The sequence below is a fragment of the Trematomus bernacchii genome, unplaced genomic scaffold (assembly GCF_902827165.1).
Source record: "Trematomus bernacchii unplaced genomic scaffold, fTreBer1.1, whole genome shotgun sequence".
Classification (NCBI taxonomy): domain Eukaryota; kingdom Metazoa; phylum Chordata; class Actinopteri; order Perciformes; family Nototheniidae; genus Trematomus; species Trematomus bernacchii.
This window is the reverse complement of record NW_022987683.1, coordinates 2,610,514-2,632,329: the sequence shown is the minus strand read 5'-3', so window position 1 is coordinate 2,632,329 and position 21,816 is coordinate 2,610,514. Positions and strand designations below refer to the sequence as shown.

The 21,816-nt window shown below is 42.6% G+C and overlaps 1 protein-coding gene across 1 annotated transcript in view; it reads right to left on the bottom strand.

The window, feature by feature from the left end:
- Positions 1–21,816, bottom strand: part of nrxn2b (neurexin 2b) — a 619,828-nt gene that overhangs the window by 3,335 nt on the left and 594,677 nt on the right. The window contains 2 exon segments of the mRNA XM_034136360.1: positions 7,198–7,276; positions 11,614–11,936. Of these exon segments, the coding sequence (XP_033992251.1) occupies positions 7,198–7,276; positions 11,614–11,936 (402 nt within the window).

The following is a 21,816-nucleotide window of genomic DNA, read 5'->3' as shown; positions in this document are numbered from 1 at the left end:
GCCTATTCTTCACTGCTAACGCTAGGCTAACCTATGCTGACTGCACTAGCGCTCAGTGTCTTGCTGTGATTGGTTAAATAAGATAGCAAACCACGAGGTTCAGGTCACTTACATCAACAAATTGGCCGCATGATTTTTGCATGAAAAAAAAATTACAAAAAGAAAGCTGTGTAAGATTGTTCTCGGATAGTGATTAACAACCCCCCCACCCACCCAGTCGTTACCTCCTCTCCTCTTTATTTGATTATTTTGTAATAGGTGATAAATAATCCTCACGTTAAGACATTTGAATAATTCATTCTTGCTTATTTCAGAATTCTCATGAAGAATGGGCTCAATCCCAGTTCCCCCTTTGGGCATGGGGGTTTCTATGGCTCATTTCTAATTAGCTTAATCTGTATGCTAGCCCTCAGGAGCTGCTGCAGGAAACTGCTGCCCCTCATTCCTAACCCAGCTCTCAGCACACACTACAGCACTGAGAGAGATTACACATTGACGCCCCCCCCCCTCCCTCCCAACAGCACAGTAACAGTGAGCAGCCACCAACACAAGTCAACAGTTAGTCTTAATGAGCCAGAATTAGTTGTCAAACTTCAGTTACGTAATCTGATTTGAGCCCACTGTGATACGGACACCCAAATTAAATAATTATTGGGTGTATAACATTATTACTTATAAAAGTTACACAGCTGGAGTTAAGGGTTAAACATATTGGGAGTATGTTAAAAGAACATGGCAGAATATCAGGTTATACACTACATTTGACTGTCAAGTCTAGCATATTTGTTAGGTTAGGTTAACAGTCAAGGAAACATTTGAAAACATGGCAGGAGGGGGGGGTTAGATTATTGAACATCCTTGGGTTAGAAAAGGGGAAGGTAACAGCAAAACATGACCAAGTAAAGGCCAACATCACTAGCATAAAATCATGACTGTGGCTTTTTGTTCCTTTGATGAGGTAAATCAGAGTTAGGGTTGGATTATGGGTTGTTTTTTAAGGGGGGGGGGGGGTGGGTTTGGAATAACTCCCCCATGACCTTGTCAGCTCAGCAACGCTCAAGCCCCCCCAAACCTCAGTCAGTTACACAACCATATATTTTCACTCAGAGAATGGCAAAGGCTTTGTTACAAAGGGCAATGTGCTGGGTTAACCAAGCCTCTAAACACAGCAGCAGTTAACAACACACTTCACAGAAACAGGCCTTGAAATGAAGCAAAATGTGAAAACGGGAAAAAAACATTAGTTCTTCAACCCTTCTAGTTTCCATGGCAATGCTCAAGTTATTTCTCTCCATTATATTTCCTTTCTTTCTGTGTGTGAAGGCTGAGTTTCACCTTGAAGGCTGAGAGGACAGCAGAGAGCGGTGTCACATTTGACGAACAAAGGACAATTTTACTAGTTTAGTTCATTCCTACAAATCTACGAGATAACTTGTCACAGGAGAAGATAATAATAATAATAATACATTACATTTATAAAGCGCTTTTCCTGGTGCTCAAAGCGCTTACAAGCAATTATTAATAATAATATAAACTGTAGGGCATCTGCTAGATATTCCTCAGAGATACAGTATGTACATATGACTGAAGGTAATGGAAGACGGTGGTGTCACTATCTGTGAAAATGGTAGAGATGCTGCAAGTGCAATTTCAAGCTCTCTACCTGCAGCCCCCCAATTACCTCTCACTGTGCCCCACTTACAGTGTGCGGCTGACACTGCAAACGGATGGACTTGTTATTGTTAACTTCTTGCAATCGTGGCAGAATCAGAAACACTGCTTAACTCGAGTGTTTCTGTCTCCCTCGTATGAACCCATAGAACTGAGCTGAAGATTATTTTAGATATTCTGGAGGCAAATGTTTATATACAAGCGTTTAACAGTAAAATATTGTTATGACAAATGGCTCCCATCACTCTGCCGTACTCTGCGTTTATTAGAGCCAAAGCCAGGAGGACATTATCTCATATGACAGGCTACTGGAAACATAATGAAGCTCAGCCCTCACACACAGAGAGCCGTCTCAGCACTATAGGCAGTAATCAAGAGAGCCATCGCTTCATTTCCTGTTGTGTGACCAAAGCCTACTGCACCCTTAGTGTCAACCAATCAACAGCTTCAATTGGCTCTTCCTTCTCCACGACAGCACCCTCTTTTCTCTGTATGCAGCTCGGATTGCTCAGTTAATACCCACAGGCACGTGTTCCCAGTACTGAAGAAAATCAGGTGATAGATTTGTAACATATTATATCATTGTAACTCACATGAGATATTGAGGTATTTAATTTAGCATCATAACGACTAACACTGGTTGAATGTTTTGGAAGGTTGAGGAATACATTGAGCATGATTCCAGTGTGGGGGTGCCTCTTTCATTAACACTGTTAGTCTGTAATGTAACAGACTCAAAGATATTCAGCTGATTGATTGACTCGATTGAGGCAGTGGAGCCACGTTTAGCCCACATGATGAAATGTCTTCTTTATCTTTACCCACACGCCACTCTGCCAGTATGACTCATCCCCTCCATTCACTCAGAAGGAGACCAGGGCAGATGGATCCTGATGCATCTATGTGGCTCTCCTGACAAACATCGTTACTGTGCCGCTCACGTCGCCCCGCTCACATCTATTTGAAATATTTAGAGCGAAAAGGTTGTTTTGGAGTTTGAGCATTCTATAATTCAGCTTTGATTGGACTGCAGATGGGAAATCCAGCCGCGTGGCCGAGAATAATATATTTTCCTAGCTTGCTTCAATAAACAATAGCTACATGTATAATATAATCTGGGCAACGGGAGAGGGGGGTAATACATGTTTTTTTCATATATGTGACGCATTTACAGCTGTCGCTTTCAGGTAACATGATTTATTATGAAACAAAGTGATGCCCTGCCCCAATCGGGTCTCAACCTCACTGTGGTATAATCTCACACATGGAGAGAATACCCGATTACAACAGCATTTACTGCAAAAACAAATATGATGTTGTATGCCATCAGATTCTTAATTGTGCACTGAAGGGAATATCATTCAAACTGGCAGCATTCTTTTTTCACAAATGAACGTTACATCTGCTCTCTTCTCTACTGAAAGCTTCTCCTTGGGGTGACATCTTGAAATGTTAACACTCTCCATATACTGCTCCAGGGTCACATCCAATAAGAAATGTTATTTCAATAATACTTCACAGCTTTACAATAGCAATACTCAATCATGATTAAGTTCACCAATAATTAGTTTGGAAGTTAAATGGTTACAAGACGTCTGAATAATCCTTGCTATGGAGGCAACACATATACATATAAATGGTGAATATATGTATGGTATATAATGCTAGATAAATACTGACTTTATTAAATGTTGATTCAAGTTATTTAATTTAAGGATTATTTATTTGATCTGTAACTGAATGCAGATATCTTTCTATCATGTCAGAAACATTCAATTGTCTTGTTGTTGCTCTACAAATAAACTTGTCATACATTATAACTCAATAATTAGTATTTTCTATTGTTCCCATATTTTATCATTTGTAATTTTACTTTTCTCTTCTTGGTACTTGTGATTTCAGAGCATTATTACCGCAGCATTATGACCTTCGCCGCTGAGGATTTGTTTTAGCTTTAATTTGATTGATTTTGGAAAAACTCTGAGCTTAATGTTTATTAAACTTTGTAGAAGGGTGAAACATGGTCCAAGGAAGACCCCATTCAAATGAAAAGCAGATCTGAATCACAGGTGGATACACAATGTATTTTTGACTTCCATTAACACTGAATGGCCTTAGCGAAGTGTTCTTCTACAGAACTTGGTCCAATCAGAAGAATGTTTATATACTAGTCACTGCACTTTAAGTCTTTAAGCCCAGCAGAGGGGGGGTATAGACTGAGCTTGGCAGTAACGTCACAACCGCTGCTCTGAAATCAGTTTGTGGATGGTGTGCTGTGTAGAGATCATCCAGAGGACACTGCTTCGATCCTCTACATTGCCAGTCTCTAACCTGTATGACAAACCTGGGCTTGTTTACTTGTGGAGGACGGCTAGCTGAGGGAGATCAATAAAGCATCACGCTGACAAACAACTGACACCCAAACTTCTCGAGCAGAGTGGGTCTGATCCTAGGCCAGCTGTGAGTCACACTGGGTAAGCGGCTCAGCGCTCTGGGTCATCCCTCATCCATCATCCAATCTTATAGGTTCGCTCGCCGACCTAAAAAGAACATTTGCAGGTTGCCTCTATAGCATGTCGCCTGATGAATTATTGAGGAGATCCTCAAAGCTCTGATCTTGTCAGAGTAAAAGCGATATAAACAATATCCTCGGACTGATAAGTAGCTTGGAGGTATGCGAGAGAGAGAGAGAGAAGGGAAGTGAGGTCGTGCTGAGGTAGAGTGAAGAATGGAGAGAAAATGAAAGAGATTTAATGAGACAGGCTTGTTTGACAGACGTGTGTATAATATCTTCTCTAATTCTGTATTACTGTGAATACAATTAGTGTCTATGGATGGCTTCTTATGTATGCTCGTGTTCATGCAGATATACAAATATGTTTTTGAGTGTCTTCTCCCAGTACATGTTTCATCTTTGTGCCCACTTCCTAGGTCTTGTCACTCTTCTCACAGCGGCTCATTAATAGCACTGAAGGATCCAAAAGCAAAGCTTTAATTGGGTGATGTAATTAAAGCTCCCTAACAGAGTCAAAGTTTAATTAGCCTTTTGGGAAAGCCGAGAATCGTTGATGAGAATTTCACTCTGTTCCCTCTCTCAAATTTGTTTCCTCTCTCACTTCCTCTTCTTCCCCTCGCACGCTCCCCTTTTCCTCCCCCCGTTTCCCTGTTTTGCTTTGAGCGCAAAGTAACGTGACACAAATCTCAAAGAGGGTCAGCGCTCCCAGCTCTTTCTCATCTCTTCATCGGGGTCCTCTCCTCCGTGCCCTGTGCTTTTGTCTATTCTGCATTCACTCTGAGCTTCTCAGCAAATGTGTGAATGTGGCTGCACCCAAATCATTGTCTGAGGGTCATCATTTAGCACCAGCCAGCTCCAAATGCCCGCCTAGTAGAATGCACTTGTGATAAAACAAGTTGCATCCCTTTGAAACAGCACAGTTGTACCTCTGCAGGTGACCAGCTGTATGTACTGTAGGAAGGAGTATCGATCCCTGAATTCACAGCATCATATCTTGCTCGGATTAATAGAAAATCTCCGGCTTAACATTTTTCATTCCTGAAGGCAGTTCAATAAAAAGGAGCTGCATTCTGTCATGAAATGAAAAACACTGGGAATTGGTGCTCTCACACAATGGCGACAGGCATGTGGAGCTGGGATGGAGAGGGGACAATGTTGATTCTCTTCTCCTTCTAAACAGTTTTCACCGAGGCTTATCCGACCCGGCTGGCTCGCCACGCTGGAACTCTTGTGGCATCTGGAAGGTGTGATACGGAGAATGTTTGTTGTTTCTCAGGAGAGAGAAAACTTTACACCCACAGAGAGAGAGAGAGACAAGTGTCTGTCTGGTAAGGGGAGCATGTCTGCCACTGTATGTGTGTGTTTGTGTGGGCATTGAGAGAGAGTTGTTTTTCCCCATGGGAGATTAAGCCTGGGCATAGCATCCAGTGAAAAACTCTCATTTCTCCTTCTGATAAGAAGGGAATTGAGTCTCTATTTCGGTCCACACCACCTACAGAGTAAACCACAGGAGAATGCTGCTCTCCAGTTCTCAGCACAGGCTCAGAGCCGTTCTCCTCACACAAACACACCGATTGCTATAATCTCCAGCCATTTGCAGTCCAACATATATTCTATTCAAACCACTGAATCCCCATTCCTGAAAAAAACTTAAATCTAGGAAAATGAAGTGTTTATTTTTTATTTTTTACAAAGTAAGACATTGTGCTGCTGACACTTTTGTCGAATCAAGGTTGTCTACATTCAAGAGATTTGGTGGCAATCTGGCCTTTATGTTGTTTAATCATGTCCAATCCATACTCAGATTACTGAGGCATTTAAAAAGGATGTTTACATTTCTGTTTTTGCAAAAGCCTTTTTTATTTTTTCAGCAGAAATTTCTTCCGAGGATGGGTCTGGGGAACTAAAGTGGTACGATGTATAAAGTGTCTCTACTTATATGCTTTTGGCAGAGTGACAATGTGTTCAAATGAAGCGTACTTAATATGCTATTTCCTAGAGACAGCCGAGTGTGATATGATTAACGCCAGAGAGTTCTAATCCTGTCGCCATGTGCTAATTGTTCACTTATCTCTTGTGAAATGCTAAATGTGTCCAAAAGAGTCCTGAAGTATTTTCAAAGCAAAGTCCCTCTCTCCTCCTTTGAATCTAATAATAAACAATGTTTCATTTAAGATGCTCATGTATTTTACAGAATATGTTTGACTTAATCTACCCAGCGATCTATAATATGCAAGTGCGCATTTATGAACCCATTTTAAAAGATTGCCAACGCCCCAGGTGTTATTAATGGCTTTCAAGAAAAAAATGTTGTGCTCATTGAATTCCAAGAAGTTAGCACTGTAATAGCAAGTGCACTCACAAAGTTTTAATAATATGTTTCACTGAGGCAAGTGTTCGCCCACAACAGTCATTTAAATCTGTCCATTCAACAGATATCTAGTCAGAGACAATCTTTCAGGATAAGATGGCTTTAAATGTAGTTCTGCCTATTTTTATTTTGACAACTTTGTCGAGGAAGTAGTCTTTGAAGCGCATTCTTTTATTGTACGTGGTTCTTGGCAGTGTTCAAGTATGACCAGCCTAATAGAGCTAGAAAGCACAGAGCAGGGAGTGACACGCATGGCCTTTAACATGCACCTCCTGTCATGGCGTCAGAACGTTAGCTGACCCTCTGTTCCCACTGACAGCCACCGGGCCTGAACAAGCTGCGTTTCCACGCTGGAACTGTCCTGTCTTGTTAAAATGTGGGCAGGAGATTGGTGCAACAGCAGGGTAAACGCCAGATACTACCACTTGGCTGAGCTATTTATGAACCACGGTGCAGAGAAGTGGCTGCTGCTTTAAAAACCAAAAGAAGGGTTCAGGGTACACATGGACAACCAGAGCTGCATACAGAGAGGTTTGCCGTCACGTAAAAGTGGAGGAAGGGAGATTGCAGTAGTCTAGGCGAGTTCTTTTGTTTTTGGATAGCAAGTATTGTGAAGGCAGAACTTCCTGAGTTGACTCACCATTTCCAGGCTCACACTCCTCCAAATCTTCGTCATCGCTAGGACACTCAGCTGATGCTACCAAGAGGTCATCCGCATTCTGAAAGCACAGAGACACAAAGCAGAGCAGATACAGTCAGGACACATTTGATAGGAGTAGAGGATACACAGAACATCTGAGAGGATTGTGTAGAAGTCACAGCGAGGCTCTCCTCTCCACTGACACAAAAGATAATCAAGGAGAGGCCAACTTAAGAAAGATCGAAGGTACAAATGTTTTCTTAGGTAACATGATGATTATTGTTGGTCAGCTTTAGTAGTAGGACATTTACTAACAATGCTATGGTGAGTTGCTTTTCCTATTAGTAGTAGTTATCTTTGTATGATTTGAAGTCAAAGTAGAAAATGCATCTGGCCAAACACCAACCAATCAAATCAATGTGTGTCTATCTGGACCCAGCTTCCTACTACACGACTCACAAGGCTGTACCCTGACCCCCCCCCCCCCCCCCCCCCCCCCCCCTGAAATGTAATCATTTCATAACCACAGTGTGTGTTTGTTTACATCACCTGGCTCTCAAATTGGCCGAATGAACATCTCCGTTAAACATGCACTCACATTTCTATTCCATCCATGCAATACTACTGTTTTCCTCGCTCCAAATAACACGGAACATCACGAATCAATTTAAATGTGCACTTCTTTAAATTGAGCGACCTGGACATCAGTACGGCAGAGTGCTTGAGGCCATAATAACACAATTACTTGCTGATTGAATGTCAAATGGCTGAATCGGCCTCAGCATCCACGCAGAGTGAACATAACTAATTGTCACGAGGCCCACTAACCCAGTGCACTGCTGGAGGAGGAGCTTAATACTCCCGTTTGACCTGGTCCAAACTTTTCCTATCCACTTCCAAGTTGAATCCACGAGGAGACAACTTCAAACACCTTGCATCCATCCAGCCAATCACAGAGATCTCCAGCACCTGGGAGTGCTCTCGACTGAAGACAGGAGCAGCGAGCAGGAGCTTGTGATCTTAGTTTTATAACACCCAAACACAACATTTGGGTCAGAGCGAGACAAGAGACGACTCCCAACTGTTTCATGGAAACCCACAGTATGGAGGGGTTGCAGAATTATACCCCACACACACACATCAAAGGTAGATCTTTTATTCTAAGCATCAAAGAACATTATTTGACGATGATCAAAGCTGCAGCGCGGCGGGTAGCTCAGAGCTTTTGGAGAAATTGAAATGTGTGTTTCCGCTCTCTTGCTTTCCGCCACCCTGGCCTGTCTCCGCTGTGGCTTGGCGGGAGCTGGGGATATTCATTAGAGCTCCATAGTTGTTAGCTTTGCCGAATCGCAGTATTTAAAATGCTATTACCATGTTTGCTCTAGCACAAAATAACACCACAGGCTCTTTAGGATAGATTATTAAATGCCCAAGGACTGAGTATACTCTAAAGACATATATATGTATGTCTTTATAGCACAGCACTGACTGTCACAGCTGCAATCTATATGTTAAAATAATGGTGTCAATTCCTTTCTCTTATAGTTGTAGACCCTAAAGTTATCCTATCCTAAGTTCAATATTTCTTTAAATAGTTTCAGATCAAAAAAGGATGATACACGATTAAAATAACTATCACAGATTTATCCAATCCTCTTATTTATTGTATATGTTGAAGTTAAACAAGCATGGTTACTGATTTTCTATTTTGTGCAGTATTTATGACTGAGACATATAAATCTGTTTAAAATCTACAAACTGCCCAAAGTTCCAAACATTGCCTTTCAATTTTGGGTCCATTGGGTTCATCAGAACAAATAGCGGCTTCCACATTCATGTACAAAATCAATTAGGCCTTGCTCAAGCAGCCCAGGGTCAAACCCAATATGCTGCATGTGTTACCCCGTCTGCCTCCACCCTCTTCCTGCCTTTCTTCAGATGCACTAATAAATGCAAAAAACAAATTGAACATTTCATCTGTAAAAGTTGTCAATTGCCAATGATCACACTACAGCCACCATGCTGTTTGTAAGTGAAGCTCAACACGCTTTCCCACTGCACACATTTGAACAGAAGTTAGAAATTAATTCAATCCCAAACCTTTCATGACGTTTTGCTTAATTTTACTTTACAGTTTTAGGAACATTTATTATTTCCCCTTTCATTTACTGTCTGTCGAGGGGGAGCAGAGGAGCTTGCCAGGCCTTCAGGACCGCCTCCCAAATTCCAGAATAAATATTATTCAGTCACACTGGGACCGTTTGAATGATCTGCGTCAGCCAACTCTACGCCTCAATAATGCTTTTATGTTTTTGTGCGCAGGGCAAAATATCTTGGATCATTACAGCATGTGGATGAGTGACTCATTGGTGATATTCATTCTCAAGCACATATCTTTAAAGCAATTCTAGGCCATTGTGACAATAAACTACGTTTCACTGGGTACATAACAATAATAAAGTAAGAACTTACAATATGTCTACACTAGGTGAAAATAGATTCTTAGCAATAAAAGGCACTTTAAAGGTGGGAGTCTGCTTCTTTATGAGCCAGCATGAACGTCAGTCAGCAAATGCAGCACACATTAAGGCTTGTAGAAGAAGACAGCGCTCAGAGTCCTTTGCTGTACTAAAATACTTCCAGAGAACTTATCAAACAGGGCCGTCTATGGCTGCCAATTCCCAATCGCAGACCCCTGCTATAAAAGCTCATGATATGGAACAAGGAAGAATACTTCCGCCAAGAAGTCTGGAGGCCAGAGATATGATAATGAACTGAGGGGATGGTTACATGTGACATCTTGGGTCAGGTTCCATTGATCTCATGTTTAGAAAGAAAACTCAGAAATAATAAACCACATACCATTCATCTAAATAAGTCATGCCAACTGTCTTTAAAGGAGCTTTGACCAATGTTTAAATCCCCCAAAGCTCACTTGCTCGTAATGACATGGCAGGCTCAGCCACCACTGAGAATATGCTTGGCTGAACAGGAACACTTTCATAGTTTCTGTCAGCCGCAATCCGAGCGCTGCTTTGATGAGGCTTCATTAAGTGACTTTCCTCCAAATGCAAAGGAAAATGAGCAACAACAAATAAGCAGGAGCAGGCGTTAATGCAAAACCAACATTCCAATTCTCTTTGAACTGTGTGTTTGCAATACAAAGTGGCATGGATTGAGCACTCGTGCCATCAACAGCCTCACCTTGAATTCACTCTAATTGGCGGTGCTGTGTTCATTCAAAATGAGACGGATAGCACTTTCAAAGGATGGATTCTGCAAAGGTTTGAGACGATGATAAAGGGCTAGTCGAAATATATCCGGAATCAGCTGATGGAGGAAGTCATGGACGACACGAGTGTTCATAGATGAGCCTCGGTAGACATGAAGCAGCGCTAATGAACACAACTGAATGGGAGAAATATAGTGCTGCTAATTGGGACCTCATCTTTTTGGTTTCCTGCAACATCATAAAAGTTTGCTGGACAGTTGAAGTTGGCAGTATGAAATGACGCCTTTCAAGCTGTTACAGTACAGAAATAGCTGACATAATGTAGATACTGTCGTAGACATGGGGCAAAGGCTTGCACTTCTAGCAACAATTACTCTTAAATGCTTCGCAGCAAGGTGTTTTCTGCACAGCACACAGCTTCAGAGCTAATGATACTGGCCAGGAACTAGAACATATTCTTCCCTTGGAGCACATGGAGCCTGTTATTATGTCTTTTTATGAGAGGAGTGGGTCTGGATGACCTGCTTCTTCCGTTTTCCAGTATGTGGGCAACAGCACTCCCCTAATGTTTGCTAATTGTTAGGTAGCATGAAGGTAACGGCAACACTTAGCATGGGGATAATCATAATCATCAGCCTATAAATCATAGTCTTTCACATGGGTGTGAGGGAGAGTCATACATATAAGCTTATGGTAGCCAGAGTTGTTGTGCTGTTACTGCTGCATGCTTTCCTTTTCATTACGTTGTCCACTCCTCCAGGCTTTGTTGCTCTGCCTGGGTGTTCTGTTATTTCCAGCAGCCTAACATGTCTGGGGATTAGTCAGCTGTATCTTCTAATAGCAAATAAAAATTGCAGTGTTGATTGGGCTAATAGGACCACACACAAAACTGTTGTGACTCCCCCTCAGGGTGAGGGCAATCTGAGGGCTACAAACACTGCACTGAAAATGAGACTGTTGCCCTGGAAGTGGACGTAAACAATTATTTGAAATGTGCATCTAGTCCTCCAAAAGCTGTTCAATCTTGCATATATTGTTTTTGGCACTTTTGAAACTTTAGTAAGTCAATTAAAAGATACTGCGCTGGCTCAGTGACTCAAACGCCAGCTTTTAGCTATGGTCTATTTAGCTGGATGGAATGAGTCGTGGACACAAGCGTCGATCACACACTCTTCACTGCTCACCTGTGTGACACTGTCCCTCATGGTGGGCGAGCGCTGTTTGCGGGTGGTGGTTGTGGCCATGGTGGTGGTGGTCTCCATGATTGTGGTGGACATATCAGCCAGCGGGGTGGTGGAGGTGGTGTCAGTGGTGAGCACCGAGGGCACGTCCCCCACCAGCCGCAGGTTGCCCTGGCTCTGGACGTTGGGGTCGCCCTCGGCTGCCAGTTTGAGCACCTGCAGGCCGTTATAATACAAGCCAGAGATCTGACCCTGGAAGTGGCGCCCCTTCTCTCCACCACCTATTTTGATGAACGCCTGGCTGTTGAAGATGGTCAACTGGCGACCTGATATATGAGACATAAGGAAGAAATGAAGAAGAAAGAGGAAGTAGGGGTAAGGGAAGAAGAGAAACCATGGAAAGAGGGAGAGAAAGAGCAAAGAGTACAAATCAGTCATGTTCCCTGGGTTAGCTTGCACAAAAAACAGAAAGTAATTCACAGGTACAGAAAGAGGAACGGGGGAGATAGTTGAAATCACATGGGATTTCCTGGGTAACACTTTAGGGAGATTGGACCCTGGTTTTGCAGACATTATGGGGCTAGGCACGTGCCGCTTCCTCAGAAAAGGCGGCCTGAATCTGGCAGTCAAATAAATTGCGGGGGCAGTTGCGGCTTGACCCTGAAACTGAGGGTTCACAGCGAAATGCATCTAATTTGCCCTGAGATGGAATATATTAGAACAATGCTGGGTCTGTGTCATTGACCTCCAATGCACCTGAGCTGCACGATGATAAAGTACCTCTGCCAGCAGAAAGAAATGTTGCCTTGCTCCGGCATCCAAAGGAGGAAAATCAGATCCTCATTGGAAGGAAATGTTTAATTCAGCAGGGGCTCTGCCTCTCCGTGGTCATTACCATTCCTCTGGATGGATAGATGGATGAAGGGAGGATAGGGTCGCTCATTTAACCAGGGTCCAATACTAATGTGTTACCAGGACTTGTGGTGAAGGGTTGGAGTGGGGGCGGTCTGACAGATGTGGTTTTTCTTCCTGTATTTCCTTCAGCTGATGGTTTTATTTATACTTTTTTCCCACCCTATTTGCATCCCAGCTCTCCTTGGGGGCATCCCACCATGCCACTTGGAATGATGCTAGCTTTGACCCCGGTTGTGGTTCATGTGGATATGAGGGAAGATGGAGAGTTGAGGGAGGGGAGTACTGTTACTGTTGGGAGGGATGTGGGTTGAAAACAAACCTGATGAGGTAATTACTTAGAGAAGAAGGACGGGAGAAGCCAAAGAGCTTTTATGGATAAATCAATTGGTGTAAGGGAAGAGGGAGTGTGTTGTTTGTGAAAGGGATACTACACTAATGTGTGCATCTGAGTACGAAGTAGAGACTCGAGAGAGGGTACAAACCTCTGAAATGAGAGACCCCTCTGACCTGATGGGATGAATGCAGATTTGCTGCTTTTACACAAGTATAAAATACTACAGCTACTAAGTGTGTACATCCTCCATGTTTGTAATTGTGTATAATGGTGACGAATGAATCCTCTGGATATCTCTGAAATGCTTCTATTGTCTTCTCTGTGGGATTGCAAACCCGTGAGGAAAGCTTTCTACTCATCAGCATGGAGACACTAGGGACAGGCCTGGGTCCCATTTGTTTTCAATTAAGACGGCTGAAAGGGTCCTTCATCATTGTAATTATGATTTACTATAAGTCTATATGAGTGCCCTCGTCGTGACATGTGTAACACCCAGGTGGGCGGTACTATCAGACGATTAATGTCCAATGATACACATTTATGTGTGTGTGGGCGTAAAACCACATGTTTAGTATGTGTGTGTTTCTGGGACTTTTCTGCAAAGATGCATCTATTCCACTGAGATGGGCCATTACACGTGTCAGCCCATTATCAGATCATTAGGCCCGTCACTTCATAATGACGAGACTGAAAGTCTGGCATATGCACTGTTGACATAATGGCTGAGTCTCACTCTATTATCAGTAAGCATGTTTGGTGTGAGAGGTTATAAAGAGAAAAAGGAATGGGTATGGATGGAGGGGACAGATTGTCGAATTGTGGACATCAGCAAGGAAAATACAGGAGAAAAAACACAGTTGTCTACACACCTTCAAAAACACTTCAAAATGCACACTAACAGTCTCACTCCACCTTACTGCCCCGTTTATCATTCTTCCAGCGTCCTTGACAAGAGGACTCATATATGCACGCCCTCTCATCAGCCCAGAGGGTCTCCCATTTCAAGCCCCAGTCGGACCTTGCTCTCCAGTGAAGGGTCATGGAACGCAGGGACGTTGAGGACACATCATCATCCATATTACTGAATGTCCTCTTGGTTTACCAAACAGCTAAAGATCCTTTCAGAAAGCCAAACCCTCCCTGCATGGGAGTAGCGACTCCAAGTCAGATGATCACTTCAGACAGTTTTCTCCTGAAGAGTGAAGAGTTCTGGTGTCACAGCTACATTCCGAGACAGCAACACGGCCATACTTAAGCCATACTGACAAGCGGCTTATGGTTTTGATGCAGAGAAGGTGGGATTAGTTATACCTCCAAAGTTGTTGCACATGTAAATGTCCAAGAATCCGTCAGATGAGCTATATAATTATGTGTTGCAAATACAGCATGTGAAGATGTCCTTCTTCGCTAACGAGCAAATGCGGGACGGCGAGCTCTGTGACAGCCATGTGTTCATCCCATCAGAGACAGAGCGAGAAAAGACGAAAGGTGCCCTCTGACCAGATGAAGGGAAATCAGTGTTTGTTTTTGGAGCTGTCTGGTCAGGATGAGACTCTAACAGGGCCTGATGAAGTTATTGTTTCAGGGTCTGCCAGGTCAAATCAAAAGTGGCATGTGGTTTTAGAGCCAATTTGGGCGGCAGGCCGGAGCTGGGTGGGGGGAGGGGAGAAGAAGAAGCCTCTGCATGACAAGCAATCATTGCGCTTAATATGACGGAGCTGGATGTGGCACGGCAGCGAGGAGAGGCTGTGTGTGCCTGTATATAATGACTTATGAAATATGTCAGGGAAACGACCTTTATTTGTGTGATAGTTGGCCTTTTCAAATAGTGTGTATTCGCCCAACATTTATTTACATACGCCTTTGTTTGTGTTTGCGTGGCTTACTGGGTGTGTGTGTTGTAGAAAGCACAGCACACGTGGTGCACATTAATTTGAGTTATCAGACTTGTTTTTAAGGGATTCTATCTATCTATCTATCTGTCTGTCTGTCTGTCTGTCTGTCTGTCTGTCTGTCTGTCTGTCTGTCTGTCTGTCTGTCTGTCTGTCTGTCTGTCTGTCTGTCTGTCTGTCTGTCTGTCTGTCTGTCTGTCTGTCTGTCTGTCTGTCTGTCTGTCTGTCTGTCTGTCTGTCTATCTATCTATCTATCTATCTATCTATCTGTCTGTCTATCTATCTATCTATCTATCTATCTATCTATCTATCTATCTATCTATGTCATTCATTCATGAGAAGCTAGTTCCTTTTAATTCTGCACATCCCTATTTAAATTAAATCCATGAACCAACTTTACATTAAATCCATAGGGGAATATGGAATGCACAAAGTAGCACACAGTGCCCCTCGAATTGAACAGCACAAAGCTGGGTAAAAATAGCTCTGGGTAATGAAGGGGTATGCATAGAAACATGCTGGAAACAGAGTAAAGCGAGATAAAGAAGTGGAGCAGCCGTCTGAGGAGTACTCATTGTGCAGATTGGTCCATTTCAGAATAATATACATGATATGTTTTATAATGATTGATCATTAAAGTGTTCTCAAAGCTGGTAAAGGTGCAGCTAGTTTGAATGACTGTGTACTGCAGTTTAGCTGGTGAATGTTACTCAAGGTGTCACTTAGTCTCATTTAAGAATGGTTTATAATTCAAATCATTTTCAACTCTGCAACGTAACTAAAGGTATTAATTAAATCACCCGCAATCATATCAGCCTTTGGTTGGATCACCCTGAGGGCTTGGTGGCTGATCAGGGGGAAATATGAAGTCAATCATCACTATTAAAGGAAGTGATATGTAACAGGTTTTTATACTCTTCAGGGTGCTTGCTATAGAGCAGCTTTGGAGTTGCCTGAGAAAGAGAGACACTATAGAAAGAGGGGTTTGTGCAGGGACTGAGAGGCCGGGGACAGGAGCAAGGGAGGGTGACAGAAGGGTAGGACAGAGAGAGAGCCTGCATGAGGACAGAATGTCAAAGAGACAGAGCCGAGGCACAGAGGAGGGGGAGGGGGTGCAGGAGGGATGACAGGTTTGATAGAACAAGAGGAATCATGCAGTTGAAGACAGTGGCTGAGAAGGAGGGAGACTTACAGTAGTAAATGGGAGTAAGATGGTAAGAAAGAAGTAGGAGGAAGATGAGTCGGTTGAAAGTGCCTTCCATTTAGAGGATATGGAATGCCTGCTAAGTCACCTCCAGCTTGAATACCCTCTTTTAGGTGCAGATGAATTGCGTGGTTTTGACAGGGTTAAATACTCTGTGAATATGAGACGATAGCTTCCTGTATCTCTGCTCTTTGACCAGTTCTTGGAGACAGAACTGTCCCAAAACAAGACGAAAAGACGGGAGGTAAATATTCTCCAATTTCAGTGTGTCTGGTTTGACAGAGATTTGGCTTTAGAAAATAAGTTTCATGTCAAAGCCATCACTTCCTGTGTGCCTGAGGATTTGATACAGGCCACAGAGTTTGAAGGGTTTATCTGTTGGGTACAGGTTGCATCACTCTTGTCTGGTGTCAGTTAGAAATTATTTTTTGGTCAAAAGTAAATTGTCCAGGTAAGCAGGCATGGCAAGTTTCCGGGTGCAGCTTTGCATCGTGCACACTCTTTCTTGAGAAGTGGCTTGTCTCAGATGAGTTGTGGTCAGTAATTACTAGCTAAGCTTTGCCAAGCCGGAGAGTGGGCTGGGCTCGGCCATGCTCTGCTTGCTAATGCACAGATTGCTTGTCAAGAGGCTCTGGAATAATGGCTGTGTGCCTGCTGCGACGCCCAGCCTGTCGGTGTAGAGGACAGGATAGGACGGAGGCTTGATACTGCGCTCTCTCCAGGCTAAGCTCTTTTCCCTGGCTGTGAGAAGCTAACCTGGAGGAAGTGATTGTCAGAGGCAGGTTGAGGGAGATTGGAGGGGAGAGGGGGGAGGATGATCTAAGTGTAACCATCCTATCCCCGGTGCAGGGGATATGAAAGGGACTGCAGCTGGAGAGAGCGGTATCTCTCTCCCTCCACCGTCATCATTACACCGCTCTCATCCTCCTTCTACTCCTGTTATCTCTCAGAGAGGAGGGGTGCCATATGGTTGTGAGGAGCTTCAATCTGAAATGTTTTCTCTTAGCTGAGTTGCAGGGTGGGAGGGATGGCCCAGAATTCACCTCAGTCAATACTCTGCTTTGTGATGTGCAGAACACAAAGTTGGACGCAGTCTTTTTGGGTGCATGCAGAATTTCTAGTATCAACAAAACCATTTCCATTTCCTTTTTTCTACAGAAAGAAAAAGAATAGGGAGGGAGAGAGTCGCACACAATGGGGGTGGGGTGGGATGCTGACAAAGTCGATTACAAAGTGTTCCAAAGTTATCTCCTCGGCACAAGGCTCTCTTTGGTAATTAAGAGCGTTTTGCTTTCTTACTCCTCAGAAGTCAGGCTGGTTTGGGCAGAACACTATGAATTAATTGTGTTTGACAATGGAGATGAGGGGCCAAATGCGGCATGAAGCTCGACTGAAAGCTTTTGGAGGCAACGTGGAGCCCTGGGGTCTTTAAAGGAAGGGGAGGCCGCTGAGATGTGGTGGTAAGACTGCAGGATGCCGGAGACAGTAGATTGGAAAATCAGATGTGGCTCTATCTCTATACTATATCTGTACATCTGATCTTAAGAAGGTGATACTGTCGAGGCAGAGAAGCACAGAGAGATCGCACGGGGGTTAGCTAGGGGAAATCTTCTCTTGTATTCACTGCCGCTGTGACTGCTCTCTTTTTAGGCTATTTCATGGTAACAGAAAAGTGTCCCCTTTTTTACAGAGCCGCTTTCTTGTAGACACTTTTTTACTCATGAGCAAGCATGTTAAAAATTCATACAATTACCCCCCCATCTTCCCTAAAATATAGCCATAATAGCGCAGAGAGATTAAATGAGAGCAAGATACTAACTCAGCGGGAGACAAAGCTCAACATGGAGCTGCTGAAAGACAGACTGAGACGGATTTACTCTCTGATGTGAGAGAATCTCTGAAATGAAGCTGGGATCATGAATAGAACATCTGGACCTCTGCCTGGCCTGGAGACGTTGACTTGGGCTACGGCCCCACACCGAGTGGGAGGACTTGATTGCCTTTGATTGGGGGAGCTCACACCAGACTATTAAACACTGAACATTAAAACCTGGTTCTAGCTTTTAGGCTTGGCATTTTTCGATGTAATTCCACTCAAAGCTTGGTCGGCATGCTGTTGGAAAGCTCCAGAGGGATAGACGCCTTGTCAAAAGAAGATATATGCTCCAATTCTTTGGGGAGCTTTATTGGCTTTCTTGCTCATCTGTTTAAGGGAGGCTTGGTGTTTGTAATCTTTATCTTCTAGTAGAGAGAAGCCTCCTACTTTTTGTGAAGGCAGCTGTTGACAGTCAAGGAAAACAAAAGGTATAAAGGTAGGAAGAGCAGAACACTTGGAGCGACAGATCCATCACACGGCGAGAAGAAGACGCCAGGAAAAGTGGGAATGCATCAGAGTAACTTTTTCAGTGGAAAACTTTTGGCATCCTGATTTTTCCCCTCCATTGGGTCCCTGTAATGGCTGCCGTTTTGGATTTAGTCAGCGGCACAGAGTCGGCCCGAGATGCTCTCTCTGATCTGCCTCACACACACAGAGGAGATTGGATAAGGTCTTCGGAATGAGATGCGGTGACACAGCTCTGCTCCCTCTAGGACATTGCTGGCTCCGATGCCTTCCGTCATATCCCATAGTGACTAAAACAGCGATTTGGAAGGGCGTTTGTAAGCAATTAGTTCTGTTAGTGTGTTTCTTTTCAAAGATGAACATAACATTTGAGATAAATGGTACTGTTGAGGTAGCGATGAGATGTTGGAGCACGTGGAGAGGAGACCCTCTGGGCTGATTGTTTTGTGCACTAACATGACCCTTTGAGGCATTCACTAAAACCCCACATACACAGTAACACCACACAGTCTGTCACTCAAATGTTCATACACCTTTCACCCCACACAGCAAAGACATGTAGAACAATACATTCAAAATACTTTTCTTACGGGTGAAACAATAAATGTTAAAGGGACCTTCATTTAAAACACATTTTGTTGGAATGATCCAGCGTCATTTTTGAATTTGGTGTTCAGTTATTTGTTGTTTTAACCCTCTGAGTTTGCGTGGACACAAGGGGAGGAAGATGCCAGGTGCAGATTTGTTTCTTTAAGTAGCAGTTAGAACTTAGTTAGCTTTTTATTTGTTTCGATGGAACGCCGTACGAGTTCTTCCAAATACTGACATCCAGGTGCGTTTGAATGTTATCATTTATAACATGGTTATAACTGAGAGCTCTCTGAATTTCTCACCAGCAGGGCAGAGCTGGGACGGTTTCTCCAATTGTTTCAATTTGAAGTGGAGGGTGGGGATTGATGAGAGAAGCCCTCAGTGGTTAGTGTGGGTGGAGTTTGATTTGCTGTTAGGTGGTTAGATTCTGCTTAGAAGTTTCTCGAGTTTGAGCCACTTTCTTTTTATCAAAGCAACAAAAAGCTTTAACCCTTTCAGCTCTGAAATGTCCGCTAATCCCCTTCATTATCTAGACTAACAAGTGTAACAGAATCTTAGAATGTGCCTCTTCAGTCGATCACGTGTGTATGACTGAATCCTATCAAATTAACAAATAACATTTTTCTGAGATCCCTGATCAAAGCCCTCAGTCGTGGTTGGATGGGAATAACATGTTATTTCTTCTTCGACTTCTTCACAGCTCTCATCTAAATGATTGGATGCAGTCTCAGTTCAAATTAAAGAAGAAAGAGAATTATACATTCTGTTTCAAGCTCATTCTCTTTAGACTTTCATGACATGCACAAATCATTTTATAAGTGGATAAGTCATTTTTTATTGATCCAGTTTTTCATTCAACTTTAATTACCCAAGCCTTTTTGATTTGTATGTGTGTCCTAACTACCTTCAGCAGAAGAGTGTTGCCACTGTTCAAGAGGAGAGCAGAGAAGTCACTTCTTAGGAGCTGGAGATTAAATCAAGGATGGTTTTGTTTCCATTAAATAAATATGCAAGTGCTTCATTTATCTTGTTTGTCTGTCGCATGAATACTTCAGTTTGCTCTCAGAGACAATTGTATCTTTTGAATTCTACCCTGCATGTCTTATTGTTCACAATACCGTTTCAAAGGAGCCCCTAAAGCTAATTGGCTTATGCTTGAAGCTCTAAATTCATGATAATCTCAATAGATCTTTTATGCAAATAGAAAAGATTATGCGAACGATACTATAAAGTCTTTGGATATTCTGATCATCTACGCCAGAACGAAACATTTTATATGAAATGTCATTCTGTACTAGGTTTTATTATGGTAGAAAGTACCGTATTGTTTGAATCCAGACTCCACAATATGCACAGCGCATGATAATTACATGCCTGCAATGCATTCAATGCAACATAGAAGATTAAGTCTCGACTTTGTTTAGTGGTATTGCTATTATATTCCTCTTTTGCATTTTTTTTTTAGAATCAACCACCTTCAGCAGCACAAACACACGGCACAAGATAAAGAGGTTGGGACATTCGGCACTCAAAGGGTTAAAGAATCATCACTTAAGGCTCTAGTTATGCGTAGCGTTGGGCGGAAATGTGCGCCCACGTGCCACAAATGAATTTAGACCGATTACTGAACAAACACTTCAACAGTCCCTTTAACTTTTAGTGACTTCATGGGGAATTCTTTTTTCTTCTTGGAAATCCAGTTATATTTTTCGTTTTCATGAAGGATTATATATATATATATATTCAATGCAAAGTCACATTCAGCCAACAAAAGACACAGGAAAGAAGCAGACGGTATCAAGAGGCTGTTTACATGTAGTTAGGTTATTAGGGGGTTATGTCGGGTTATTTGGGAGTTATTCCTCTGAAGAGATGCAGCCCCAGTTTAAGGTGCTTTGGATATGGTCCCCTGGATATCTGCATTCCATTGTAGGGAATGGAGTTATAATACATGTTTTAATGTCATTATTATGTTAACCAATCATTTCACAGTGAAGTGCCTCAACTGGGCACACTGGGATGTAAAGCTAGGGCCCATGTATGATATAAAACAATCTTTCTTCCAACAATGTTTGTGGTTTATTTTCAGATATCAATTGAGTTTAGGAATAATTAAATGTAATGAATAAGGATAGATAATCCATTTATTATTGTTTTTGGTAAATCTGCATTGGATATTAGGGGACCAGGTCTGTTAAGAGCCAACTCACATTCAGCCCTGTTGCGTGGCACTGCACCTCCTCCAGAGTGGTGGTTAACGGTAGGTTAGAGATCATTAGTGGAGTTAAAGGGTATTTTATTACCTTTGTCGAGTAGCCACTCGTCAACTACCCGACCAAGTCGGTATGGGATTCTTTGTCTAGCAATAGCCAGGCGCTCATTATCAAAGTTCCCTTTAAGAAATTTGGAGAAGACAATATAAGAGAGGTTACAAAGAAATCTGGAAGTTGAAAGGTTAGAGGTTAGAGGGGCAACATGGCAAATGTTTAGCAAATGTTTAAATCAGCTTTAGTTAGGACAGGAAGAACTTGAGGATGTGTTTTTGGGCTGGTTTGTTTGGTTAGACAAGTTAACAGCATTCTAGTTACCTTAGGTTTAAGTGTTTTTAAATGCACTGACAAGTTAAACAGATTTATGAATTATTTAGATATAATATGGTTACATTTGTAGAAACTCATAGCTGTCCGCAAAGTGAATACACTTCAAAATGAATTAGCAGTTAGTCAAGTTCAAATACAAAACCAGCTTCATTTACCAACAGAATAACTACATTGTGAAAGAATAAAGCAGATAAAACATTTCACATCAGCAATGATAGCATTATTATTTCACATGAGATAATCACACAGTGCTAAAACACAGTTCATGGTTGTTTCAAGGAAGACATATTTTAGGTCGCATTGCACACACAAAGACTTTGTGATTAGAA